Here is a 26,646-nt window from a genome sequence, read left to right as displayed (position 1 = left end):
AATTGATATCCTCACCAGGAATCAAACCGTGAACCTCCATGCAACCACTGAGCCACACCAGCTGGGCCCGAATGGGGATTTTGTTACCTTTCCCGGTGCTCACAGGGTAGGATGAGACAGTTCTGTATACGGTACAGCACCATACAAAATCCAGGGCTGGAAAGACCATTGGGGTCCCAGGGAGATAATTCTGGGATGGATTCTGGGAAGGGCCCCAACTCCTGAGGGGATCATTCCTGTGCTGAAGTCTCTCTATCGCTGGTTCAAGCCTCGGCCAGTGAGAGGCGGGCAGACTTCTCCCACATTCTGGAGGCCACACCCCATGTGTTCCTCCTTGGGATCCCCCAGAGAACCTAAGGGTCCCAGTTCTCAGCGCCTTCCCTGGAAATTTTCCCTCCCCTTGGCCGGGGACGAGGCTGTGTGTGCAGGGGTGTGTCTCAGCCCCCCCTGTCCTGCTTGTGCAGCGGCTGGCGTCACAGGTAGCGATTGTCAAACCTGAGATCAATAGGGCAGAGGAGTCTGGGGATGCAGGAGGGGCAGCGGGGGTGGGGGGGGGGCCTGGGAGGGCAGTGAGGGCAATGGGAGCATGGCGGGGTCCGGCCTGGCCTCCGGCCTAGGCAGCTGAAGTGGGGTGAGTATCACGGGGGTCGATCTCCACCCCACCCAAGGAAACCTTAATCAAACAAACAGCCAACACAGCCGCTCCTGTGTGAGAAGCCAGGGCAGCGAGGCAGGCCCATGGCAGTGGGGAGGCCCAGGGGAGGGCAGGGGGGCTGTTTGAACAGGCCCCAAGGCCCAGGGGCAGTTGGCGGAAATGTTTGGAACAGGGTGGGGAGCCCGGTGGTTTGGAGAGGAAACGGGGGCCTGGGGTGGGTGCGTTGAGCTTGGCTGCTTCGAGGAAAAAGAAAAGTGTCAATTCAGCCCCACTCAGGTCAACACCTCTTCTGCTGGGATTGCAAGTTCCCAACAGCCTTCCCCCGGCTCCAAGTCAATCCGATCAACCAGCCGCACAGGGGTTCTCTCCCCCGTCACCCTGAAGCCCCAGCCCTGCTCCGGCCAAAGTCCCTGGGCCTTGTCACTGAAGAACAACATTTCAGAGTCTGGAGCCAAAACCCCCAAGATCTCAAGTTCTCAGCAGAGGAGCTGGGGGAGATGGACCAACAGCAGCCCTCTCCAAGCCTGCTGTCCTCCCCGACTCCATGCCGGGCACTGGAGGGGCCCAGAGTGATGCGGCCCCTCCCTTGGGGGCTTTGCCACCTTCTTCTGCCCTCAGACACTTGGCTGTCCTATTCCCCTGCTTGTGCAGCGGCTGGCATCGGAGGGAGACTCACGAGAGTCAGACAGGGAGAGAGACACCCAGACTCAGAGGCAGAGGTGGAGAGAGGTAAAGACAAAAATATGGACACGGAAAGACGGACTGGAGAGGCGCCGCGCCATCAGAGACAGAGCTGAGAGACAGGAGGGAGTGAGGGAGTAAGTGTGTGTGTGTGTGTGTGTGTGTGTGTGTGTGTGTGTGTGACAGATAGAAGTGCAGAAACACACACAGAAAATCAGAGAGAGGCAGGCAGGCAGGCAGAGACATACATACAGAGAGAAAGGACGAGAAAGACACACAGAAAAACAGAGACTCAGAGACAGGGAGAGAGGGGAGACAAACAGAATGACAGGCACAGGAGCCGGGGAAGGACCGAGCCTGGAGCACAGCGGAGGCTCAGGCTGAGGCAGAGCGGCTCATAGAGCTACCCAGGGACAGAGGGGCTGGGAGAGGTCAGCCCCTCAGACACCCTCTGCGAGACTTGGGGGAGCAGAAGTGCCAAACACGGAGCCTGGTTGGGGTTTGCAGGGAGTCCCTTCTGTCCCCAACACCGAGCCACAGCGGGCACCTGGCTCCTGACCACTGGAGCTGGCGGGTCACCCGAGGTGAATGAAAAGTCACCAGTGGGGGAACTTGAGACTGCGACTGTGGCAAAGGCTCAGGAGTCTGCAAAGCGCATGTGCAGGGTGGGTCTGCGGGGGCTCCATTCCCAAGAGTGCACTTGAAGCGGTGTTTAGGGATGGGCAGCTGTGTACAGCAACATCTGTGAGTGTAGGTGGCAGGCAAACCTGCGTGCGTGTCTGAGTGTGAGTGCTGTGTGTGTGCACGCTTCGATGTGTGTGTGTCCAGTTCCATTAAGCACTTCACAGCCCTAATGAGGCCAAGGTGGCAGGTATGATCCTCAAATAGCCCGATAGGAAAGGAGTGAGTCAGAGACGGCCATAAAAAGGCCACACGTCTCTCTCCTCTGAACAGACGGGGTGTCCAGGTGCCACAGGGCACTCAACTACAGTCCAAGACCAACATGCCATTCATTCCCTCCAGGAATGACTCCCACCGCCTGGCCAGCTTGCCCCCACATTCTTTCCCATGGAAGCCCAAGATGCAAACTTACAGGAGGACCCACATTACAGACACATGGCCCCCTCCCTGGCCACAGGCCCAGCTCCCTCTGAGAGGGCAGCTGGGGGCATGGGGGGTCCAGCCCTGATCTCCCCCAAGCCTGACTTCCATTCCTCCTGTTGCTGTGGCCTCATTTAGCTCCCTCCTTGCTCCTTGGGTCCAGTGAGTGCCCACACCCTCCCCACACTCAGGAGATAAGCAATCCCTCTCCTGCTCATCCTTTCCCTCTGAAGCATCACAGGACATTAGAAGAAAAAAAAATTGTCCCAATTTTGGGTGGAGAATGAGGTCAGGAGGCCCAGGGGGGGGGGGGGGGCGGGGACCGCTTGTTGGTGACAGCTGACAGTCTTCATTTCACCTTGAAACTCCTTCCTGGTCCAGGGAAGGTGTATCCTAAGCCCCGCTTTACAGGAGCACGACTATCGGGGACAGCCAGCAGGAAGGGATTCACCGAAGAGCAGGGTCGTCGGTCACAGGCGCTGCAGGCCCACCCTATTTGCAGGCCGTGGGGCAAGAGGACAGACGGGGGCCCCACATCCACATGTCTAAGTATTTAAAAGTTATCAATCAGGCAAACAACCTGTTCATTCGAATACATTTTCCTAACGACATGGAAAACCAGGTTCCATTTCGGACTTGCTGACTCCGGGAGTTTTGCAGGAGGACGATGCTGTGGAGGGAGAGACAGTTGCACTCCCACGCTGGCCCCAGCCATCACTCCCCTCCTGCTGCCGGCTCCTTTCTGCCCTACAGGGACTCACGTACACACATGCACGTGTGTGGACACCCAGCTTCACAGCTAGTTCCACCTTCATGCCCTGCAAACAGCTGTCCCTTGGCACAGGCCCAGGGCAGAGGCTAGGTGGGCTGGGAGCAAGCGGACCATCTGGGCAGGGGGCCTCCAGAGTCACAGGTATGGGGACTGTGGTCTTGAAGGGGGTGAACAGGTTCGTCCCCTTGGCCCTGCTGACTCCTCACCCCACCGGGAGGGCAGTGGCCAGGGGAGTGCCCATTTAGGGCACAGGCACCCCTCCCTTGCCTGGGGTTAGCGGTGCTTACCAGATCCACCCTTCCCCAGCAGCCTCCAGACCTCTGGCCAGGGACGGAAGCTGTCATTCCAAGCAGGACTTTCAGTAACTTATTTATTTTCCTGGAAAAAGTGCAGCTTGATCCCAACGTGTGGATTTCTGGAGGCGGGGAGGGCCGGGAGGTGATGACAAGGGGGCATTTTTTCAGTTGGGTGTCAGCCAGTGTGTTCCGAAGTGGGCTCCTGCTGCCACTGGCCCTGCCCTGCGGGGTCCCTCTCCTTACTCTGGAGACAGAAACAGGGCAACTAAGAGATGAGGAGGGGAGGGGTCCTGGGCAGCCCAGACGGGACCCAGAAGAGACCCAGGAGCCAGCAGGGGTGCGGGCTGGTGGAATGGTGGTGGTGAAGGGCACGGCTCTCACTGGCCAAGTTTAAAAAAAAACTTTCAACCCCCACCCCCTGCCGATGGGCTTTGCTGTCCTACACACGAGGGGACACTTACACCGGCTGAGCCCTCACCAGGCGCCAGGCACTGTGCTAAGCGCTCGACGGGCGTATTCTCACTTAATCCTTGCAGCCACCCCATGAGGCGGGTTCTATTATTATCCCCATTTTACAGGTGCGGAAGCAGACTCCAAGCGGCTGCGTAACCTGCACGAGGCCACACAGCAGGCGGAGGTGGTAGAACGCCGTCAAGGCTCACTGACCCCCAGGCCCCCACCGTTCCCACTGTAGCACATTGCCTCCCAGGAGCAAGGAGCTGGCCCAGAAGCCGAAGGGATGAAGGTCAGACGTGAGGAGGAACTTTCTGACAGGGATCGTGTGTGGTGGGTGGGAGGAGACGATGGAATAGGGAGATTAGACACAGGAAGCCCGCCCACGCAGGCTTGGGTGCTGGCCTGCCTGTAGGTTTGTGACCGTCACCGGGGTCCTGGCTGGATCCACGGCAGCATCCTGACCTGCCTCTGTTCTACAGCTCTCGGCGTCCTCTGCTCTACCCCAACCCAGCACCAAGGCCCAAAGGCCAACTCTCCTTTGTGGCTCAGAGCAGCACATCTGAGCTGTCAGCTCAGGACCTCCTCTTCCAGGAAGCCTTCCATGAGGTTCTGAGAGGCAGGATCCCTCTCCTTCAGCCCAAATCCCACGGAGGGTGCAAACGCACCCCCGTGTCTGCAGGAAGGGCCAGTTCTGTGATCACCTCCCCACCCTGGCTCTGAGACATGGACACAGAAAAAATCTAATCAGTCCCCAGGCCCCTAGGTCCCCCAGGCAATCTGGACGACCCCTGCTCCCTCACCCCTCACCCCTGCACCCCTCACCCGCGCCTATCTGTACCCAGGTGGAAAGAAGTGGCGCAGGTGCCCTGGAGCTCATCAGAAAACCCAGCTCAGCTGTGCTCTGTGCTCTGTGCACCAGCTCTTACCTCATTCGCACAAAGAACAGAAGCCATTTGGGTCACCCCCATCGCTCTCTAAGTGGGGGCGATAGGATGCTGCCCTGGGGTGAGGCATGGGGCACGCTGGTCAGAGGTTCCTTACCCGGAGCCCCGCAGTCACGAACGCCAACCTGCTCGGCTCCAGAAAACTGTGTGCCCAATGCCCAGCTCTGCCTTTTCGCATCCGTCGGAGGCGGCCCTGGCCTCAGGGATAAGCAGCCAGGAGCCTCTAAACTTCCCCAGAGTTGAGCCCCACCCGCTAGATGCAGCGCGTCGGAGCCCAGCGCGGATGGGGATGTCCTCACTGTCCCTTGGGGTCCCCCGGTTTTGAGACAAGGGCACCGGACAGGTGTCAGGGGCTGCCTTGTTCTCCCGTGCTGGCCTCGAGGTCCTCCACCCGCGTCGCTGACTTACCTGCGGGGCAGAGAGGAGCCCGCCGCGGCCACCTGCTCTCCGTGCGCGCTCGGGAGCGCAGCGCTCTGGGCCGGCCGGCGAGGGGCGGGGCGGGGCCGGGGGCGGGGCCGGGGAGGGGGAGCCCGGCCCGGCCCCTCCCTGAGTCTCCAGCGGGTGGGTGGACCGGCTGATTCAGGTGGGGAGGAAGGGGGAGCCACGAGGGAGGCCTGGAGCTCTGGCTGTTCCGAGGGCGGAGAAGTTAGGGTGCCTGGGTCCTGGGGACCTCCGGAAATCTCCTCCCTCAGGCAGCCTTGCCCTGGAGGCGGGGGCTCCCTAGGAAGACCCCTCACACGAAGAAGAAAGCCCGGGAACCCCTCCTTGCCCGAGTTGCCCCTTCCAACTGAGCTCAAGAAAGCTCTCCCAGTGGTGAGGTGGGCGCGATACTGGCGCTCCCTCCAAGTCAGGGTCCCCCATCCAGGGGTTCAGGCCACTGAGGGGACCATTAGGTGCCCTGGGCATCTGTATCCTCAGTCCATCTCTCCCTGCAACAGCACCCCCCCGCCCTCCAGTGCCAGCTCAGGTCCCTCAGCTGTCACTGTTCAGCCCTGGAATGACAGGCGTCCGGACTCCGTGCGTCCAGCTGCATTCAAGGCCATTGAGCTTAGCACCCCTGGGCCCCGCCCCCTCCCTCGGCTCCCCGGTCGCTAATTTTATTGACCTGTAAAAGGCACGTTGCTGGCAGGGGCGATGACAACTGAAGGTGAAGTGGGAGCGGATGGGCAGAAGGGACCCAGGGAGGTGGAGATGGGACAGGAGGGAGAAGGGTGACTCTGGGAGCCAGAGCCTAGAGGAAGAAGGGCCCTGGGAAGGAAGGGTGCACTCTCTTAGGGGGATGGAAACCAAAAAGCCTAGCACTGGGCTTTTAGCTCTCAACCAGAGAAGAGGGGGGCTGAAGAAGGAAGATACTGGGGAAGGGAGAGCACTTTTTTTTTTTTTAATCTACCCCGAGGCAGGACCCAGGATGTAGTCGGAGAGGTTAGATGGCAGGAAGGACTGCCATGCGGCTCTCAAACCTCAAATCTCTGCCCTAGCCCCCTCCCTTCCTCTTGAAGGTGACTCCTGCCTGCTGGGCCTCTTACTACAGAAATAGCCCTTTCCCTGAAGAATCAACCTAGATCTTGCCTTTCTTTACTTCTTGTTAAAATGAGAACAGGAAATTTAGGCCTTTATGACTTTCCCCACCCCCATGCCTACCCCTCAAATCCTTCGGGCCTCTGCCAAGCCCAGGGGAGATACCTGAGGGTTCGGGGGAGATGGGGCATTGGGGTTAGAAGCTTTCACGAGGGGGAGGGGGCAGGAAGGCCTCACATTTTTTTAAAATATATTTTATTGATTTTTTTTACAGAGAGGAAGGGAGAGGGACAGAGAGCTAGAAACATCGATGAGAGAGAAACATCGACCAGCTGCCTCCTGCACACCCCCTACCGGGGATGTGCCCGCAACCAAGGTACATGCCCTTGACCGGGATCGAACCCGGGACCTTGTAGTCCACAGGCCGCCGCTCTATCCACCGAGCCAAACCGGTTTCGGCAGAAGAAAGCTCACATTTTTTTTTTATGGCTCTCAAATTTAGACTTCTGATGCTCTCTCCAAATAAGGTTACATGATAACCAAAAAGAGGGGTGTTTAAAAAAAAACACTTTTAACCTCCAAAATATACCACAAAGCAGATTGTGGATGGGGAGCGAAAGAGGGAGGGATTATAATGGGCACGAGGAAAGTTTTCAGGGTGATGGCTGTGTTCATTATCTTGATTGTGGAAGAGCATACATACATTAAAATTTATCAAATTAAACACCACAAATATGTAGTTTATTTTGTCAATTATGCCTCAACAAGTCTGATTTTAAAATACTACACATTTTCACCCAGCTGGCATGGCTCAGTGGTTGAGCATTGACCTATGAACCAGGAGGTGGTTTGATTCCTGGTCAGGGCACATGCCTGGATTGCAGGCTCGATCCCCAGTGTGGTGTGCAGGAGGCAGCCAATCAATGATTCTTTCTCATCATTGATGTTTCTCTCTCTCTCTCTCCCTCTCCCTTCCTCTCTGAAATCAATAAAAATATATTTTAAAAAATACTACACATTTTCTACACCATTTTTCTATTTCTTTATTTTTAATTTATGGGGAGCCTCAAAAAAAAAAAAAAAAGAATGTCAAAAGGCCAAGTGAAACTGTGGAGATTCCTAGTATAGTCGTCCCCTTATTCACAGAGGAGATGTTCCAGGAAGATAGTACCAAACCCTACATATACTATGTTTTGTCCTATACGTACATACCTGTGATAAACTTTAATTTACAAATTAGGCACAGTAAGAGATTAACAACGAATAACAGAACAATGATAACATATGCTGTAATAAGCTATGTAAATGTAGTCTCTCTCAAAATACCTTACTGTATAGTACTCACCTTCCTGTGATCTGAGATGATTCAAGGTCTGTGTGAGGAGATCAAGGGAGGGTGATGACGTCGGCATTGTGACGTGGTGTTAGGCCACTCAAAGGGTTATTCAAACACAAGCACTGTGAAACCTGGACAGCTGATCTGAAGACCCAGACGGCTAAGTGACCGCCAGGCCGATAGCATATACACTGGACATGCATGGGTACACCGGACAAAGGGATGATTCATGTCCCAGGTGGGACCAAGCAAGATGGTGCGAAATTTTCTCACGCTACTCAGAATGGTGCACAATTTAAAACATAAAAATCGTTTATTTCGGGAATTTTCCATTTAATATTTTTGGACCGCAGTTAATTGGGAGTAACAAACTACAAGAGCGAAAGCATGGATAAGGGGGCACCACGTACAGTGTGGCCATTCTGCCTCAGTTCTATCCGCGCCCCCCCCCCCCCCCCCGCCCACTCCCACTCCATCCAGTGTGTAGAAGTGTCTGTGTGGGTGTCAGGGGGGCCAGGGGGTGACCTTTGGGCCTTCAGCTGCTTCCTTAATGTGGGAGTTGAAGTCAGTCTGGGCCCCTGGGGTTCCTCTGTGGCTGGTCAGCAAGCCCCTGAGCTGGTGACTCCGGCGAGGGACCTGCACGGACTTGGTTCAGGGAAGACGCTGGCTGCCCCCTACAGTCTGATCTGGGTACTGCAGCGACAAGATGCTCAGTCCAGGGAGAGGTCCGACAGGGCCTGGGCACAGTGCTGCAGGTAGTCGAAGTCAGGCACCAGGAAGGGCACGGAGGACCACTTCTTGGCCTGGATCCGTCCCCGCGGGGTGTGCAGCAGCATGGTGCGGACTTTGAGCGCCGGCAGCTTCACCGACTTGTAGATCATCTGCAGACCCCAGAGCTGGGGGTGGGACAGAGACCGTGGGGTTTGGTGTCTATCCTCTGACTGGGCTTCTCTCCTCAAGTTAGAGTCTCTGGAGGCGGGGCTTATGTCTCCTGCCTCAGACAGAGCTACCTCCCTCCTCACATGGTGGGCTCCCTAAGAGAGGGGTTGGACCACTCTCTTCAGACGGGGGGGCTCCTGGGGCAGGGCTGTCTCCCCCGTCCCGGGGAGGGCACCTGGTGGCAGAGGCTGGGCCTTCAGAATTAGGGCTTCTAAAGACGGGAGCGGAGGGCCATGGCCCAGCACTTACTTCCCCACAGTTCTTGCAGCTAATGACACCCCCAGGCACCCAGTCCTTGAAGACTCTGTCTATAGCCACGGGCTTCTCGGAGACGTTGTAGTAGATCCTAGAAAGAAATGGGAGTGGCCACAGACCTCATGGACCCCCAGCCCAGACGGCTCGCCATCCTTCCTGCTGAGCCTCTGCTGGGCCTTGGGCCTTCCTGCCTGTCAAGAGGCACAGAGACTTCAATGAGCTCGGCCTGTGCCGCCTCCATCCCACGCCCTCTGCCCACGTTCAGGCCTCAGCACCACCCAGGTGTGAAGACCATGGGCACAGTGGCCTGGCACACGGTAGCCGCCTAATGAATACTTCCTTAACGAATGAACAAATGGAGGGTGCGGGGAGGCTACACGCTAGGGGGCGGAGGATGAGGGGATGGCTCAGGGACAACCAGCCCCTCTTGATGTCTTCAGAGTATGTAGGACCAGGGGGCCATTGAGTGGCCCCTCAGCATGTGGCACCCTGAATGCCGGCTCTTGCTCAACCACAGAGTGGCTGCGGGGGCTCGGGCAAGTCGCCGAGGCTGTCGGAGCCTCTATTTTTCTCACCTGCGAAATGGGGTGGTGATAAAACCTGCACATGTGGTACTTGTTCAAATGATCTTTAACCCCCCCAAACTCTGAATGCGCCCCACTCTTCCTCTCATCCAGACAGCCCCTCCCACAGGTCTCACGAGAAGTTGGGGTTCACGTTGACGTGGTGGGTGCCCTCCACCTTCCGCAGGTCGCTCCCGTGGCCCACGGCCACCATGCAGTTGACACAGAGGAGCTGCACTTGCTCGGCCAGGAACTGCTGCTGCCGCGTCTTCCTCTGGGCCGCCTGGGCCGCCCGCCTGACCAGCGCTTCCCGCTGCAGATCCCGGATCTGGGGTGGGAGGGGACACCGGGCATGGCTGGGGCCCAAGAGACCTGATCTCAGAAATGCTCCCAGAGGGACCGAGGGCCTCTAAGGACCTCAGCGCGATGGTTGGTACAGGGGGACTTTCCTCAGCCTCCCGGGAGCTTTCGGAAGCAGCTCGGAGGAGAAAATAATACTGGGTTCGGGGGCAGCACAGGGAGCGAGGCAAGCTTTCTCCCTGAGTCTTCACCCCGCTTTGGAGGTGTTCGTGCAAAGCTGCTTCTTTGAATCTAACGGGAGGCACCATCAGGAATTCTGCCGGGACTGTGCTGTGCGAGGCTGGACAACGGTGACTCCCCTCAGGGGACCTGCTCTAAGTCCTGGTTCTGGGCTTCTTTTGTGCGTGTCTTTGTCCCCCCCTCTGCTTGGCTCCGGGAGGGCTGTAAGGCGGCTCTCACAGATACACAAAGCACTGGGTGGGGAAGGTAACTTAAAAGCCCTGGGCCAGGCCTATTCCCCAGGCATTTTGGAGAAATAGCCATTGTCTTCCTGGCAACCCCATCCTTGGCCTCTACCCCTCCCTGGATTCAGACCTTCACCAGGTGGGCCAACGTAGCCCCCGCAGGAAGGGGGGCCCCCGCAGGAAGGGGGGACAAGGGTGTGAATGTGTTTGCCTCAGAGACCTTCCAGGCAGAATGCCCACAGCCCCCCTCCCCACAGGGCGCACAGACCGCCCACAGACCTTGGCCTGGTACTCAGCCTGGTCCATCTCCTGCACGGCGGCCACTGCCCGCTCCATCAGAACCTCCAGTACCTCGTTGGTCTGCTCCCGCCGCAACTCCCGGCTGCCCTGGGTGGCCACGAAGGAGTACACACTCTGATCGGCCCGGGCACGGCCCCTTGCCTGGGGAGGGAGGTAAGAGAGGGGCCTGAGTGGGGCTGGGTTCCCACACAGGATCCTTGGAGGACTGTTGAGGGGGGTGGTTTGGGCACCTGGACCATGGAGATCTCGTTGGTCAGGAGCCCGTAGCGCACAATCACATTGCACTGGGGGATGTCCAGTCCCTCTTCTGCCACACTTGTGGCCACCAGGAGGTTCAGGGTCCCATCCCGGAACTTACGGATCACTTCTTGCTGTTCCTTCTGGGGAGCGGGGGGAGAAAGAGGATGGTATATGAGGTGGCTTCAGGCCTACCCTCTTGCAAGCCCAGCCTCTCCTGGTTTAGCCCTTTTATTCAAAATCTTGGCCCCTTTTCTGGGGGACCCTGAGTCTCCATCTCTACCTCCAAGTACCCCCCAGGATGTTGCCCATCTTTCCAGGTGAGCATCTAACCCCTCTCTCCCCTGGGGACTCCTACGGGTCCCTGCCCCTGTACTCTAGGAGCTCCCAGCACCTATTCTTCTCCAAGGGACCCCGGACCCCCAATCCTCTGTCCTGAGGACATCACTCACCTCTACCCCTGCAGACCCCCTTGTTTCTGCCTCTCTGCCCCCAAGACCCGCAGAACGGGAAAACCTTCAGCCCTGGGGATCTCAGTGTCCATCTCCCTCCTCAGCCCCGCCCCCTGCCCCCATCTCTCTGTGCTGAAGACTCCCCTTCTCTTCTCCCCTAGGGAACTCCCCAGCCTCAGCTCCTTCCCCCAAAGCCCACACCTGGGTCATATGGGTGCTCTGGCTGCTGTTCCCAGCCCCGATCAGCAGCTCGGCCCTGATGTCCACTGCCTGCAGACCCGGCTGCTGCTGGAGCCAGAGCAGGAGGGAGTGAGCGCTCTGGCGGGTGCGGGTGAAGATGATGCCGCGGGGGCTGCCGGGACTCCCAAACTGATTCTGCAGGATCTGTTCCAGCATCTCCAGTTTGGGGTTCTCCGGGCCACGAGTTGCCAGGAGGGCCAGCTCATTCTTGTGGTCTGCCAGAAAAGCCCCAAAATCAGAGGCACAGGACTCAGGCCTGGAGGTGGGCCCGACAGGAGGGTGAGTGGCTCACAGGTGTAAGATTGCAGGGATCCAGAGGGGGCCTGGCGTTGCCTGCTCCGGCCTGATTTCCCCTGAGCTGCACCGAGAACACAGGTAAGGACACCCTCTGCCTGCCCAGCCTCAGGGCCAGCCAGCCTTCTCCCCGGGGTACAGTCCGGGTGCTCACACACCTTATCCAGCACCCCTCTTCAACCCTGCTGCCAGGATGACCCTTGACCTTTTCATGTAACCCAGGACTGACTCAGCCTCAGGTCTGTTCAGAAAGACCCTTGCCCCTCGGCCCGTGCTGAGGCCTCTAGTCTTAAGTTTCGCCCTCTGACCACCTCATTTCCCCAGTTTAAAGGTCCCATACACGCTCGACTTCCGGGGAAGAGTCCCAATGAAATGATTTTCAAAAAGTACTTGTCAATAACGTAAACTAGTTTTTACGCCTACGGAAACCTTCACAAATGAGCACATAGCTCTTTTGTCATCTCCACAGCCTTGACGTTTGGTTAGAAACACAGGGCCCCGGAACTCTTGTTGGCACCTCCCCAACTTGTTGGAGCCGAGCCCCGGCCCGGCCGGCCACTGACCTCTAGCCCCGTTCCAAGCCCTCTTCCCCAGGAGCCTCACCGTCGAACAGAGCCAGCAGCCAGCGCTCAGCCCGCAGGACCTGGGTCTTGGTGGCTCGCTCCCAGTCGTAGAACTGGCGCAGCGTGGCCAGGGCGTCCACCGCGCGGACCGTGTCGTGGATGAGCAGCGCGTCGTTGTAGCGCCGCAGGTGAAGCGCATGCGCTCGCCGCTCCTGGAGCCCGGCCTCGGCCGCTGGACCCACGGGGGACGCGGTGTCTGAGCGGCCCCGCCCCCTGGCTCCATTCCCGCCGAGACCCCGCCCCCACAGGCTGGGCCCCGCCCCCTAAAGGCAGGGACTTCCCCGGCCTTCTCACCGGTCTTGCTCAGCTCCACCACCTGCTGCTCGTAGGTCTGCGTCCCGAAGTCCCGGCTCAGTTCGGGCATCTCCAGGTGGTCCTGTACTTGTTCCATGAGCCTCTTCAGCATGTCCCCAAACGGGTCCTACGAGCAGAGGGAGCGCGTGAAGGAATTCCTACACCGCTATGGTGTGACAGAGGCCTGGCTGGAGGCGGGGGTCAGGCTCCCGCGCCTGACTCCTGCTCTGTCTCCACCCCATATGTGGCCTTGACCTCTGGCCTGAGCACGCTGATGGCTAGGCCCTGTCCAGCCGGTCACAGCAGACACCGGGCAGTGTCCACAGCGCAGGGGAGAGCTTGGAACAGCCTCAGCACTAAGCGCCCCAGCTTTATGGTTTGCAAAGCAAAGCGCTCTTGCTGCGTGCGCGCCCGGGGTTTTGACAGATGTCCGCGGTGGCATCTGAGTGAAACCGAACAGGAGGATCGGCCCCATTTCACAGAAAGAAGAAATGGAGGCTCAGGCACACAAGCAAGCAGAGTGACGTCACAGCTCTCCCGAGAGCGGAGTCAGGCTCAGCCCCGGGTGGCCTAATTGCACTCCCGCCCCGCCCCCGCCCCCCGCCCCCCGCCCCCCCTCCACACACCTCCCGGCGCCTGTGGCAGAGGTCGTACTGTTTGCAGGGCAGGCGGTTGTGCTCCTGCAGCTCGCGGAGGTGGGTCTGGGGTGACATGATGCGCCACGTGTCCAGGTTGGCACAAAGCTGGGCAACAGAGAGGGGTTCACTGGAATGGGGGGGGACGGGGTTGTTCTGTGGGGACAATGGGCAGAGCTTTGGGGCAGGATGGGTCCCAGCAGAGGCAGGGCCATTGGGGGGTGGGGATTCATTTATTCGATAAATACGGTATTTATTGCTTGCCCAGTGCTGTTCTAGGTACTGGGGATACAGAGCACCTTACATTGCAGTTGGGGAGACAGACGATAAACTAGTAAAGAACAACAGAATGAGAGGATTGCAGATAGTGTCAACAAGCCCCGAAGAGAATAAAATTGAATGATATGGCGAGTGCAGTGGGGGTGATCAGGGAAGGCTTTGAAGGTGTGTTCCCTAATGACAAGAAGGAGGCAGACAGGTAAGTACGGGGGAAGGGTATTCGGGCAGAAGGAATGGCAAGTGCAAGAGTCCTGTGATGGGAACAAGCCTGACATGCTCAAGCTACAGAGAGAAGGCCAGTAGAGCAGGCAGGGGGGGGGGGGGGGGGGGAGAGCGGGGGGAGGAGCCTGGATGAGGCTGGAGACTTAAGCAGGGGCTAGGTCACAGGGAACTCTCTAAGCTAGAGTGGAGTGTTTATTCCAAGTGCATTAAGAAGCCTTTGGAGGCTGGAAGTTAGGTGAGGTAGGGATCTGGACCCTGCCTGGGTGAGCCGGCCTAGGACTGGTGGGCAGGGGGTAGGGCAGGCCAGGGAGGTCCCTGGTGAGTCAGGTGAGGGGAGGGTCAGAGACCAAGCTGACCTGCAGGATGTGGTCAATGGCTCCATCCAGCTTGGTGGCCCTGCCAGTGCCTGGGGAGGCTGTGAGACCCAGCACCTGGGGCAGGGGCCTTGTCCCCTCGAGTTTGTGCTGTAGATACTGGCTCAGGATGACGTTGTAGACAGTGTCTTTGTGAGTATGGTGGCACTCATCCACCACGAGAAGAGAGAAGGCTGGGGGCACATGGGAAAGAACTATGCTTGCAAAGCCCTCCCATAAGCTTTGTTTCATGTAGTTCCCAGAATTCATCCGAGAATTCCTTCCTCCCTTCACAATTTGCAGCCAGACCCCAGAAAATGGCCATTCAGGGATGATTTTCCTCCATTTTACAGATTAATAAACTGAGGCTCAAGCTGGAGAAAGGAACTTGCCCAAGATCCTGCACTGTAGCCAGGTCTTTTTCTACTAGGGTGTATGCTGGGGTTTGGTGAATAGGGAAGCTCTCACTCCCACAACATCTCCCATCTTTACCAGAAGAGGGGCCCTGGGGGTGGCAGGCAGGGGTGCCTCAGGTGCACCCAGCTCTCACCATTGAGCTCCACGTGCTCCTCCTCCTCGGGGCTGCTCAGTGCCGTCTGCAGCAGCTCAGCTGTGCAGATGAGCAGGTCATTCCTCCGGGCCAAATGTCCAAAGCCGGGTCGTAGCCCCATGTCCCCACTCAGGGTTGCAATGGCCCAGCGCCCATCCAGCATTTGGCTGAACTCCTCATAATGCTGGGTCACCAGGTGTACCTGGGGTGCGGATGAGATGGGGGGAGGAAGCAGAAGCTGAGTGTAGGGGATGGGCGGAGGCCAAGGCTGGGATGAGTGAAAAGGTGAGCTGAGAGATGGCCACAGAAGCTCTGGAGTTCTGAAGGGTCTTGAGAGGCACCGAGGAGCTGAGAGCCCACGGAGGGGCGGGCAGGCCACTTACCCTGTTGACCAATACAACCACCTTGGCTCTATCCACGGTCTCAAGATGCCTTTTGGCCACATAGGCAGCCGCCCGGGTCTTCCCAGCGCCCGTGGGCAGCCATATGATGATATTCTTGCCCTCCAGGGCAGGCATGATCACCTCCCACTGGTAGGATCGCAGCTCCATTCTGGGAATGGCAGGGGACTCAGACCCCTGGCCCTCCTGGCCCCCTACTCAGCTCAGCCCCCATCAGATCTGCCCCCTACCTGCTCCCAGCCAACCCAGTCTGGTGCAGAGACCTCCCTTTGCCCAAGACTCCATCCTGCTTGAAGGAGGTGGGACAGGGAACCTACCAGGAACCTGATCTGGCCGAGGGGAGGCAGGAGTAAGACAGGGCCCTGCCCAGCCTCACCTTACCACCCGCACCCACCGCCAAGGGCAGCCCTGCTCTGAACCCGGATGCCTGCTGCTGAGCTCTTCGGGATAGAAAAGGAAACTGAAACTGAGGGGCGGAGCCAGCCCAGCCGACTGGAGCTCAGCTTTACCATCTCTTCCTCACAGGCCTCAGACTGAGGAAGAAATGCTGCTGACAGGAAAGCACCGTTTACAACATGGGTCCCGCCGGCCACCCCACCCTACCCCCACTCCTTTTGGAGTCAGCTGTAACCATGTCACCCAGGCAAAGGCAGCCCCGGGGAGATTTGGACCCTGCTGTCCAGGCACCTGGACCAGGAACAGCCAGGAGCAGGGAGAAGTGGAGGCTGCAGCCAGGCAGGCCCTGCGGCACGGGACTAGGCATGAGGCCTGCTGGGGAGGGGTCCTCGGCACAACCCGAGCTCAATGGGCTCCAGCTTGCAGGAGGTACTGGCAGGAACAGGTCAGCCTGCTAAGGCCTGGGATGCTACTGAAGAAACAATCACACACACAGAGACAAAAACAAAAAGAGCTTTATTGATCCCTCCAAGGGATTAATGCCAGGAAACAAATGGTCCCCATGTCCCCCACCCCTGGGGACAGACAGAACACAACAGTGCAGGGCAAGGCATGGCCCCTCCAGTCCGGGTTGAATTTCCAAACCCTGGAGCCCTCGTTCAAGCTAAAATTGTCAGTCCTGCCTTTGAGGAGACAGTGGCCTGGGCCAGGCCCAGGACTCCAGTAAGACACCACAGCTCTGTGGGGACCAGGGCTGAGAGCCACCAAAGCTGGGCACGTTTATGCTCTGGCCTCCAGCCACTGTAGAGGCGCCGAGCCCACACCCAGGAGACCCCTCCCAACGTCCAACACAATGAAGGGTGGGACAGGGCTGCAGGCTTGGGGGTGCCCAAGGGCCCAGAAAGGACTGCAGGATCAGGGGCTGGAGTGTCTCAAGCTGAGAGGGACCTGGGCGCCAGGCCTCCCTAGCGATCGGATCAGTCCTGAGGTGGCGACATTCACGGTGAGGCTGTGGGCCAAGGCTGGGACTACTTGTCAATGAGCCCTCCCTCCTTGAGCTTGAAGTAGAAGAACTTCTCCAGGGCACTGGCGCAGCGGCAGTACTCGCTGTCGGGGGGGTTGTACTCGCGGCAGTTGGCGATGACCCGCTGCAGGTCAGCCACAAAGAGCTTCCGGGTCACGTAGTAGCGGCTGCGCAGCCGCTCCGTCATGGTCTTCAGGTCTGGGCAGCAGGAGAGAGGGCAGGTCACAGGGGGCTGTGTGGCCGGTGAAGGCAGGAGCAGGATTTGCAGGCGGGAGTGGAAGGAAGGGGTCGGGATGGAGCATCCTCACCGATGGGGAAGCGGATGACCTCGTAGTAGTCAGGGGCCTCCGACTTCTTCACCGGCTCCATGAAGGGCCAGGCACTGGGGTGCGACTAGAGGGGAGAGTTGAGCTGGGACCAGGATCCCGTGGCCCATGCCCAGCTCACGACTGTCGCCCACCCACACGGGTCATAAAGCCACAGCCACGGGCACAGGGACCCCCAGGAGCGAGCCTGGTCTCCCCACCTTGATCTGGGCCAGCAGGTTTTTGAGGGTTGTGTAGAGCTGGTCAGGGTCCTTCAGCTCCTTCCTGGGGCGACAGATGTCAAGTCTGAGGCTCCTGGTCCCTCTGCCTCCCCCAACACCCTGTCCCTCCACACAACACTCACCCCTTCTCCTTCCCCAGTGGTTTCCAGCCCGTCTCTCCTGCAAAGCGGGGGGTGCGGAGAACATCCCTCAGAACGCCTGTCCACACCCAAGCAGCGCGCCCCTCCCGCACCAAGAGCCCTGCTTACGAATGCCAGGGACACTCTCCACAGGAATCTGCCTCACACCTTCCTTGAAGCAGCTGAGCCCGGGGTAGACCTTTCGGATCTGGGCCTGTTTGCGCTCAATCAGCTTCTTGATGATCTGAGGAAGGAGGGGTCTGAGGGGCCAACCCCAGCGCCAGCCACCACCCTCCCAGGCCCGTCGGAGGCCCCGTCCCTGAATCCAGGTGCCTCTCCTCCTAACTTTCCCAAGAGGCAGAGCAAGATCCCGGCCCTACCTCATGCATGCACATGTGGTACACATGCTCATCCCACACACGTGCTCACCCCCACATGCACATTCCACAAAAAGCACACAACCTCCTTCTGCTTCTTGATGATGTGGGAGAGCTCCGTGTAGGGGATGCGGGGGTTCAGCTCACACTCCATCAGGGTCGCCCCCTCGTAGTCCTTGATGTAACCCAGGTAGCGGCTCTTGGGCACCTTGATATCCTTGGAGAAGCCCTAGGGAGTGGGCGACACGACCCCACCCATCGCAACACTTTCCCAATTTTACAGCCCCTCTCCCAGGAGCACCCAAGGCCAGCTGCATGCCATGTCCCCTCTCTCCAGTCCCTGAATCCCCGCCGACAGTGCCCAGCACAGTGCTCTGCACTTTGAAAGCTCAATCTGCCCCTGGAAAGATTCTAGGTCAGCCCCCTTCCAACAAACCCCCAAGAGCCTCCCAATCCTGCCGGCTACCCTACTGCCCTCCAAGTCCTACTTACAGGGGCGGCAGCAGGAGGGAGAAGGAAGGCAGGAAGGAGGTCCCTGCAGATACTAGACGGAACAGGGGCCTGAAGGGACTCCCAGTCCATCCATACTAGGGAGCGAGACAGAATGACTCCTGCCCCAGGTGGCCGGCAAGTGTGGGGTGGGGTGAGGCGAGGGTCACCTGCTTTTTGAAGTAGCCGATGGCATACTCGTCAGCATACGTGAGGAAGTAGAGGATGTTGTGTTTGATGTGATACTCCTTCAGGTGGTTCATCAGGTGAGTCCCATAGCCCTGCAGGGGAGGGCGTAGGGCTTACCAGGGGGAGGGGGCAGGCCTGGTGCTGGACAGAACTCAGAAGGGCCCAGGGAGGAGGGAGCAGATTGAACAGGAGGAGGGGGTACCAGGGGATCCAAGGCAGGTAGTAGGAAAGGCAACCAGCAGAGGAAGGGAGGTTATAACGAGAAAACTGAAGGACACTGGATTTCTAGGCACTTGCTCTGAGTCAGGTGACCAAGTCTCAAGTTAAGTCATGAGGCAGGTACTGTGGCCAACTTACAGAAGGAAAACTGAAACTCAGCTACATGAGAAAATCTGTACAAGGTCCGGCTGCCAGGCACGGCAGGGCTAGGAGCCAAACCCAACCAGGAAGCTGCTGTCCACAGGCTACCGGTTCCTGGTCCCCGGCCTCGGAATCGAGAAGGGGAATCCCGAGGGCCCTGCTGGCTACAGCACGTGACCCCTGAAGAGACACGGACTCCCACACGTGCCAGGACCAAGGAGGCACCGCGCAGAGCTGGGGTCTGTGACGGAGAACCAAACTGTGATCACGAGAGGCTAGAAGCCAGGACTATCCCCCAGCACAGGGCTACCACAAAGGTAACTCCCCAAAGTGTGTAAATGTTCTTGTGATGACAACATCTCAGGTCCATTTACAAGTGTTACTGATTCCGCCCTGGTCAGGTGGCTCAGTTGGTGGAGCATCGTCCCATACACCAAAAGGTTGGGGGTTCGATTCCCAGTCAGGGCACATACTTAGGTTGCAGGTTCGATCCCCTCTCTCAAATTAACAAAAACATATCCTCGGGTGGAGGATTAAAAAAAAAGTGTGACTGATTCTCTGGATCCATTTGTCAACAGGTGTTTTCTTTCTTTTTTATCCTCACTGAGGATTTTTTCCCATTGATTTTTTTTTAGAGAGTGGAAGGGAGAGGGGAGGGGAGGAGAGAGACAGGGGAGAGAAACATGGATGTGAGAGACACATTGATTGGTTGCCTCCCTCGCACACACCCAGAATAGGGGCAGGAACGAGCCCGCAACCCAGGTATGTGCCCTTGACCAGGAATCTAATCCGAGACCCTCCAGTGCCTGGGCTGACACTCTAACCACTGAGGGAGCGAGCTAGGGCAACAGGCTATTTTCTTACTCCACAGTTATCAGAGAACAAGTGCCACCTTGTGGGGAACTGAGGAACTGTCTGGCCACTAAAAGAAGTGCTGGGGGCTGCTGCATCACCGCATCCTCTACTCTGATCGGGTCTAAATCAGAAGCAGGTGGTGGGATGGGGCAGGGGCAGGGGCTGAGGGCAGGCACCCACCTTGACCTGCTCATTTGAGGTGACAGCACAGAAGACAATCTCCGTGAAGCCCTGGGTGGGAAACATGCGGAAGCAGATCCCACCAATGACGCGCCCGTCCTTGATCAAGGCCAGAGTCTTGTGCTTCCTGAGGGGAGAGGGGACAGGTCACGGTCCCTACCTGCCCCCCAAATGCTCCTCAGGTCCCCATAGCCGTGGAGGCCTGAGCTGTATTCAGGGCTGGGAACTGAGGAGGAAGAACCAGAGGCTGGAGGAAGAGGCCTAGGGAGGGGTGTGGAGGCCAAGGACAGGTGCCCGGATGTGGTGCCCTGGGGTTGGGGCTCTCCTGGGGACGCACGGGTCAAAGACGAGGCGGGCGATGTATTCCTTGGGCATGCGTGGCAGCTGATGGGAGAAGACATTCTGCAGCCCCACGAGCCAGAGCAGCACCCGCCGGTTGGCCTTGGGCGTCAGCGAGTTGCCGATGACATGGAATTCGATGATACCGCGGCGCTCCTCCAGGCGGGCTGTCTCGTCCCGGGCTGCATTGGCCGACAGTAGGCTCGTCTGGGCACCAGAAAAGGGGTAGTGAGCAAGGGTCTCAGGGCCACGAGGGCCGCTCCCTACCCCTGCTGGCCAGCAAGCCAGCCGCCTACCTCGGGCCCCAGCATGGCAGCAGGGTCAGTGATGGTGAGCATGACCTCGTTGACCAGCTCCATGGGGATGTCGCCCATCACACGGAGCCGCTTGGCATCCTCCAGGGTCAGGTTCTCTGGGAGCTTCCTCTTCTCACCTGCTGGGGAGGTCGGCAAGGTCTTCCAGGGGTAGGCAGAGAGATTGGGGGAGGGCTGAGTGGGTGTCAAGGGTCAAGTACCCACCTGGCATGGGCTCAGCACCTCCAGAATCCAGACTCAAGGAGCTATTGCTGCCCCCACCCATGGTGGGGCTGAAGATGGGGGCGCTGGGAACAACGGCTGCACTGACTGTAGCTGAGACAGAAGAATCGGGGGCGGGGCATGGTGGTTCCAAAGATGTTGGTGGGTCCCAAAAAGGGATCTGGACCCTCCAACCCCCAGTTGAGCCCTCCTGCATTTCTCCACGGCTGCTATTCGAAGCCCCTCTTCCACAGCGGGGGGCGGGGGCACCTGAGCTCAGCCAGGAAGGCCAAGCAGAGATCTTGTAAAACCTGCTGTGGCACATACCTGGCCGGGGCACCAGCTGGGTCCCCTCTGAGGGAGGCATGGTGAAGCCTGACTCCCAGATCGGAGAGTTTGCCCCGTAGATCTCCTCCTCCAGCATGGACAGGAATCTGTGGGGGGCGGGGGGGTACAGTCGGTCCCACAATTCTGTCTAATCAAGGGAGCAGCCTGGGCCAGACACCAGGGGGGCTGGTCAAAGAGACCGACCCTCTTCTCAGGAACTGGGAGCCTGAGAACAGAGACAACCTCTGCCTTAGCCCAGGAGGAGGTACAGCCCCCTGCCTCCTGGGAGACCCTAGTTGAAGGTAGGAGGACAGGACAAATCCAGGAGAGACCAGAGGCCCAGTTTGCCATTGTGGACAGAAGAGGGAGGCAGGGTCTGAACGGATGCCACTCTGTACTGTGACCAGGCAGGGCACCAAATCACCCTGGGCCTCAGTATCAAAATGGGGGTCAGAATGCACCCCCTCCTGCCACCTTCCTCCCAGCTGGTGGCAGAAGGGACACTGGAGGTTCTGGATTACTCAGGAAAGGCTTCCTGAACTGGAGAGCTATGAGCAGGTTTAAAATGAGAGGAAGGTGAGGCAGAACAGAGGAAAATCCTTCAGAAAGAACTAGAAGAGGAGTGGAAACTGGTTTTGCCTCATAAGTATAAGCTCTGGGTTTTTTTGGAGTGCTGTGGCGGGAAGGATTGTGAGGCTGTGTCCGGGCCCCGTGGGAAATAACTGGTATAAGACATGCACCAACTGTAGACACCAGGGGTGCGGGCAGGGGTAGTGTTAGCACTCGGGCCATGTATCTGCCACCCCCTGACTAGTACAAAAGGCAAATGCTAACAAGTTGCGTCTGGACCCTGGGCAAGTAGTCCAGGTAGACGCCCAGATCCCAGAAGGCTTATGGAGGGAGGGGAGGGACCAATCCAGGAAGCCTTCCTGGAAAAGGAGGGGACAACAGGGAGGATGTGAACTTGGGGCAGAATCCTGATAGGCCAGAAGGAGCCTTACTTGGGGAAGTGGGTGAGGATGAGGGTCCTTTTCTCGGGCACCAGCTTGTCCTTCTCCACCCGGAACTTCTCTAGCAGCTGCCGCCGGGTGACGGTGAAGATGGAGCGAAGCAGGCTTCGCCCAAAGACATGAGTGGTCTCGTAGCGGGGGAGGCTGTCGCAGCTCTGGGGCACGTGGCAGTAACAGAGCCATCTGCGGAAAGTGGGGAGGTGATGAGAGTGGAAACCGCTGAGCCTGTAAGCATCTCCCCGTGCTGTTCCTGGCTGGGCCTACCTGGTGTAATTGACCTTGTAGGTAGCCACGTCCTCAGCTTGAGACCGCTGCCGAAACTGGGCAGGTGTCTCAAGCTTCCAGTAGTTAAGGCAGAGCAAGAACATCTTCGAGAGCTCGAACATGGTCTGCCGCTCCCGGGGAGCCAGATGACTGAACTTGTACTGCACAAAGTTCAGCACACCCTGAGAAGGGGTGGGTGGGGGGACAAAACCGGGAAGGAGGTGTGAGCAGCCAGCATGGGCTTCTTATCCAAAACTAGGGGCTTCCTGAAGGCAGGGGCAAGGCTCTCCTCTCATTCCGAGGCTCTCTGTGAAGAGAAACTATGCCCGTTCACGACCCCTATGCACTCACTGAGGTTAGCACAAAACATCCTCCTTCTTGGAACCTCTCCCCTGTCCCCAGCTTGAGGAGGATAGAGAACACAGTCTCCTCACTCCTTCAAGATGCCCCCAATTCTCCTGCCCCCTTCTTCATCCCACCTGCTCAATATTAGGCTTCTCAAATGGGGGGCTGCCCAGAGACCCCTCCACCACGGGCCGGGTCATCTGCAGGATGCATTTCCGAAGGAGCTGGAGGAAGAGGAAGAGGGAGGGGCAGAGGTCAGCAGAGACCAAGAGCTGCAGACCCACCAGCCTCAACCCCTTTGCTCACTCACTTGCACGTGGAGAAAGCTCACCTTGAAGAGGTAGAAATAGACCTGCTTGGTGTCTGTGTCTTCCTCCTTGTGAACAGACATGAACAGATTCTCCACATCCACCACCATCCCCAGCAGCCGGTTAATCTCCTCCTCGGACACATTCTCCAGGTGGGACACATGGTCCGCTGCATGAACAGGTGGTAGAGTTGGGGAAAATGGACAGAAGAGATCAACAGGACGTCCTGCCCCTCTTCATCACCAGCCAAGATACGCTCGGGTCCTTCTCTGACTATTCCTGTGTCAGCCCCTGGGGGACCCCTTGTATTTCTGTATTGGCAGATTTCCTTTCTCCTCCTCACCCCAACCCAACCCCTCTTTAGAAGGCACCTTTGGTTTTTAAAAGATGAAGCTCTGTGGCACTTAAGTCATCCTGTCCAAGCAGGAGCCAGCACCTGCTTCGCCCCCGCCCCAGCTCCCAGGGCACTTCCTGCCTTACCCAAGGGGTGCTCACAGCTGCGGCACAGCTCACTCAGGTTGGCAGCTGGCTGCTGCAGGTCCATGCGGGGTGCAGTGGGGGGCTTGGGGTTTTTCCAGCCATTACACTTGCAGGTTTCATTGGCCTGGAGGCAGAAGGATCAGTCAAAAAGCCTGTGTGTATCCCAGGGACGAGGAGCCTCTCCCCAGCCAGAGCTTTGCTTCCATTGCCACCCGAGCCCTAGGATGTCCCAAACCCCGCCCCCTGGCCCAGGCCCCGCCCCCACCTTGCAAGCCGAGAAGACCCCTAGCTTCTCAAGCTTCTTGGCGCGCGGCAGTCCCCGGACTTGCGCCTTCCTCTGGCTGGCGCGCTGCTGCTGGCTCAGGCCAGGTCGAGCCGGATCCCCCCCGCTCCCGGTACCCCCACTTCCTACCCCGGGCCCCCCCGTCCCAGCGCTCCCGGCTGGGGCTGCAGCTGGAGCGGGGGCAGGTGCCGGAGTGGGAGCCGGAGTCGGCGCCGAAGCCGGGCTGGGAGTAGGAGTCGGGGTTGGGGCGGGGGCTGGGGACTGAAGGGGCCGGGGCTGCGCGGCCGGGGCCGGGGTCGAGGCCTGGGAAGGTTCCGCCATGGCCTCCCCCGCAGCGGAGCGGCGCGGCGCTCCCTGCCCTAGGGCCGCATGGGCAACGGGCGCGCAGTACGCAGGCGTCCCCGACCCAGAGCTTGATGGGAGTTGTAGTCTTCCACCGCTGCTCCCTTTGCCTCCACCTTCCAGACTTTTCTATCCTGTCTCTTGGTCCCAGGCAGCCCAATGAGGCCCGAACCAGCACCCCACATTGATTCCTCCTCACTGTTACTCTCTCTTGAAGGCTTCCAGGGTTGTCAAGATTGCTGTCCTCTTGGGGATCTGGTGGGGGGACTCGTGGGCTCTGCCCGCCTCCCAAGCCCCGCAGGCGAAGTGCAGGCCTGGGGACTGAGGTCCAGTCGGCTTCCCCGCACATCCCCCTCCCACCCCTACCTTTGTCCCTGACCCATATGTCTCCGGAGACGAACTTCAGCTACGGAGATTAAGCAGCAACAGTTCTATTTCTTGACCTGTTGGGATAATTCAACTGTACCCTTTTGTGCTTCCATAAAAAGGGTTTATTATAAAAGTGATGAGTACCAGAGACATGGTCGCGGTCACGAACAAGGCTGCCACGGTGGGGATGAAGTAGAGGCAGAGGAGGGCGGGAGTTTTCCCCCGTGTTTGGGAATGGCTCTCTTTCAACATCCTGGGAACCTTGAGGGCCGCATCTTAATTGTTGTGGTCCCTGAGCCCAGCCCAAACCTGCAGCACAGTAGGCCCAGGATGGATGAAGGAAGCCAGAAAGGTGTGTCCACCTCCCAATCTCCAGGGTGTCACAGCATTGTGCCTTGTCAGAGAAAGGCAGGACGTTCCGAAAATGGAAAATGGATTATTACCCTGTGTTCACACTCCCATCGCTCTGTCCAGGGGACAATTCTTCTTGCCCCCAGGCCCCAGTTCTTGGGAGGGGGTGTCCCGATGGCTCAATGTCATCTCCACTCTGCGCTGATAATGGTTCCATTGGTCATGGCTCCGGCCTCCTTTATCATATCCAGTTGGAGCCTCTGATGGAGGTGGGGAGGGGCCCAAGAAAGGATCCAGGATAAAAGCAGCAGCGGGGGTGCCAGGGCGAATGACCACCTGACCGCGGAGGTAGGAAGTGCACAGCTGACCCTGAACTCTGACTCTGCAGAAGGGAACGGAGCAGAGCTGCTGAGCAGGAGCGGAGCTGGGTGGGGCGCGGGAGGACCCTCCGCTCTTGGATCCCGCCCCTGCACGCGCGGCCTGACTCGGAGCCTCGTGCCCTCGGACAGCAGTTGCTCACTCGGATGCAGCGGGGCGGTAGCGGTCTCCCCAAAGGGAGCCAGGTGGCGTCCAGGTCTCCCAGCACAGCCCTCACTGAACAGAACCAGGCGGCCACGCTGCCCGTGCAGCGGCTCCGGGATGATGTGTCAGCTGTGCGGAGCAATGTCCACGTGGAGAACAGTTTCCAGATGAAGATGGATGCCCAGGGCTTCGGCCCGGAGGAGCTGTTGGTGCAAGTGGACGGCCAGTGCCTGACGGTGACGGGCCAGCGGCAAAAGGAGAGCTACGGCCCGGACGGGAGCGGCTACCGCATGGCGCAGAAGTTGCACCGCCAAATGCTACTACCACCCAACCTGGATCCCGCCGCCATGACCTGCTGCTTAACACCCTCGGGCCAGCTGTGGATCCGAGGCCAGTGCGGGGCGCTGCCTTCCGCTGAAGTCCAAACAGGACACTCCTCGAAACTCAGGAGTCACGGCTCTAAGGGTTCCAACTTAGCCTGACCCAATAAACCGCCATAGTGAGCAGCAGCCTTCGTGTCCGCGGTCTCTCCTTGGGGTTGGGGTCAGCGGTGGAGTTATGATGAAGGTAGGGGAAGGCCAGAAAGGCACCTCAAAGTGGTGGTCCTGGGAGAGGCTGGGAGATGGGGGGGGGGGGGGTGCGGTGTGGTCCTACTAAGCACGGCTCTGCTTGGACCGATAGCCCTTGGGGGCTGAGAGCAGCAGCGCCAGCAGGGAGCAGCAGAGAGCCAGGAGGGCCCAAGAGTCCCCTAGTTCCAGAACCAGCAGAGGGCCTGCTGGGGACCAGGGACCAGAGGGCTTGGACCTGGTGCGAGGCTATTGTCTCGGCCTTATGACCAGTCCAAAGTTCCAGGTCATTGGTGTTCCTCTCCAGGGAAGAGGGCAGAGAACCCAATCCCTCAGTCCTGATACTGATTCACCCCAAACCCCAAAGAGCTTGTTTCTGGTGTTTCAGAGACCAACTATTTTTGTTTTCCTTTGTGTATGTGTGTGTGTGTGTGTGTGTGTGTGTGTGTGTGTGTGTGTGTGTGTGTTGTTTTGATTTTGAGACCAAATATTTTCAAATCCGGACTGCACAATTACCCCAATATATTCTAGAGGTGGTCAGGGAGAGGAAAATGCAGGACCCGCAACTTCAAACTCGGTGAGATTCAGTTCCAGGTCACTCTTAACTCCCATGCCATTAGTACTGGTAACAGTAAGGGACTCTTTTTCTTGGTTACCAAGACACCAGTACCCCCTCACTTGGAGTGAGGGGGAAGCTTTTGTTTAACAAGATTCAGTGGTCCATTTTAAATTAACTTCAAGTAAGCTAGAGAGGATGTAGTCTGATAAATTCTGCCAGAGAAAGACAAGACAAGCAGGAGGTCAATCCATTGGCTGACTATATTGACAAGATACTGATTGGTTACATGTTGAAGAAAACATACAATACAAAATACAGAAAAAGTTGGTTCCATTCCCGCCCACTCCCCCCCTTACCCACCCACCCCCAA

General features: G+C 58.3%; 3 protein-coding genes across 8 annotated transcripts; 1 reads left to right on the top strand and 2 right to left on the bottom strand.

Moving 5' to 3' along the window:
* Positions 1–8,083: 8,083 nt before the first annotated feature.
* On the bottom strand, positions 8,084–15,934 carry DHX58 (DExH-box helicase 58). 5 transcript variants are annotated; one of them, XM_079797767.1, is made up of 13 exons: positions 15,848–15,934; positions 15,143–15,311; positions 14,760–14,961; positions 14,213–14,403; positions 13,347–13,463; positions 12,721–12,847; positions 12,407–12,598; positions 11,471–11,724; positions 10,811–10,960; positions 10,560–10,721; positions 9,654–9,844; positions 8,948–9,044; positions 8,084–8,655 (listed from the first exon to the last, which is right to left on the bottom strand). In XM_079797767.1, exons 2-13 carry the CDS (start codon positions 15,308–15,310, stop codon positions 8,470–8,472), a joined length of 2,037 nt encoding a protein of 678 aa, XP_079653893.1. In that variant the 5' UTR covers position 15,311; positions 15,848–15,934; the 3' UTR covers positions 8,084–8,469. The 5 variants fall into 5 exon arrangements, with proteins under 5 accessions (XP_079653893.1, XP_079653890.1, XP_079653891.1 ...); XM_079797764.1 differs by lacking the exon at positions 15,848–15,934 and adding an exon at positions 15,478–15,600; XM_079797765.1 differs by lacking the exon at positions 15,848–15,934 and adding an exon at positions 15,537–15,599.
* A 119-nt stretch (positions 15,935–16,053) lies between these two features.
* Positions 16,054–24,030, bottom strand: KAT2A (lysine acetyltransferase 2A). Of its 2 annotated transcripts, none has more exons than XM_079798508.1 (18): positions 23,550–24,030; positions 23,285–23,408; positions 22,828–22,973; positions 22,631–22,720; positions 22,152–22,333; positions 21,879–22,070; positions 20,878–20,984; positions 20,554–20,664; positions 20,332–20,468; positions 20,034–20,242; positions 19,697–19,823; positions 18,283–18,393; positions 17,709–17,852; positions 17,376–17,490; positions 17,250–17,286; positions 17,107–17,170; positions 16,889–16,973; positions 16,054–16,778 (listed from the first exon to the last, which is right to left on the bottom strand). In XM_079798508.1, exons 1-18 carry the CDS (start codon positions 23,886–23,888, stop codon positions 16,585–16,587), a joined length of 2,514 nt encoding a protein of 837 aa, XP_079654634.1. In that variant the 5' UTR covers positions 23,889–24,030; the 3' UTR covers positions 16,054–16,584. The 2 variants fall into 2 exon arrangements, with proteins under 2 accessions (XP_079654634.1, XP_079654633.1); XM_079798507.1 differs by having other exon boundaries at positions 20,332–20,471; positions 23,550–23,913.
* Positions 24,031–24,285: 255 nt separating this feature from the next.
* HSPB9 (heat shock protein family B (small) member 9) lies at positions 24,286–26,644 on the top strand. The gene has a single exon (XM_079798550.1). It carries the CDS (start codon positions 25,154–25,156, stop codon positions 25,631–25,633), a length of 480 nt encoding a protein of 159 aa, XP_079654676.1. The 5' UTR covers positions 24,286–25,153; the 3' UTR covers positions 25,634–26,644.
* Positions 26,645–26,646: the final 2 nt, after the last annotated feature.

This window comes from Cnephaeus nilssonii (genome assembly GCF_951640355.1).
Source record: "Cnephaeus nilssonii genome assembly, chromosome: 19".
NCBI lineage: Eukaryota > Metazoa > Chordata > Mammalia > Chiroptera > Vespertilionidae > Cnephaeus > Cnephaeus nilssonii.
Note: the sequence above shows the minus strand (reverse complement) of the source record. Positions and strands in the feature narration are given on the sequence as shown.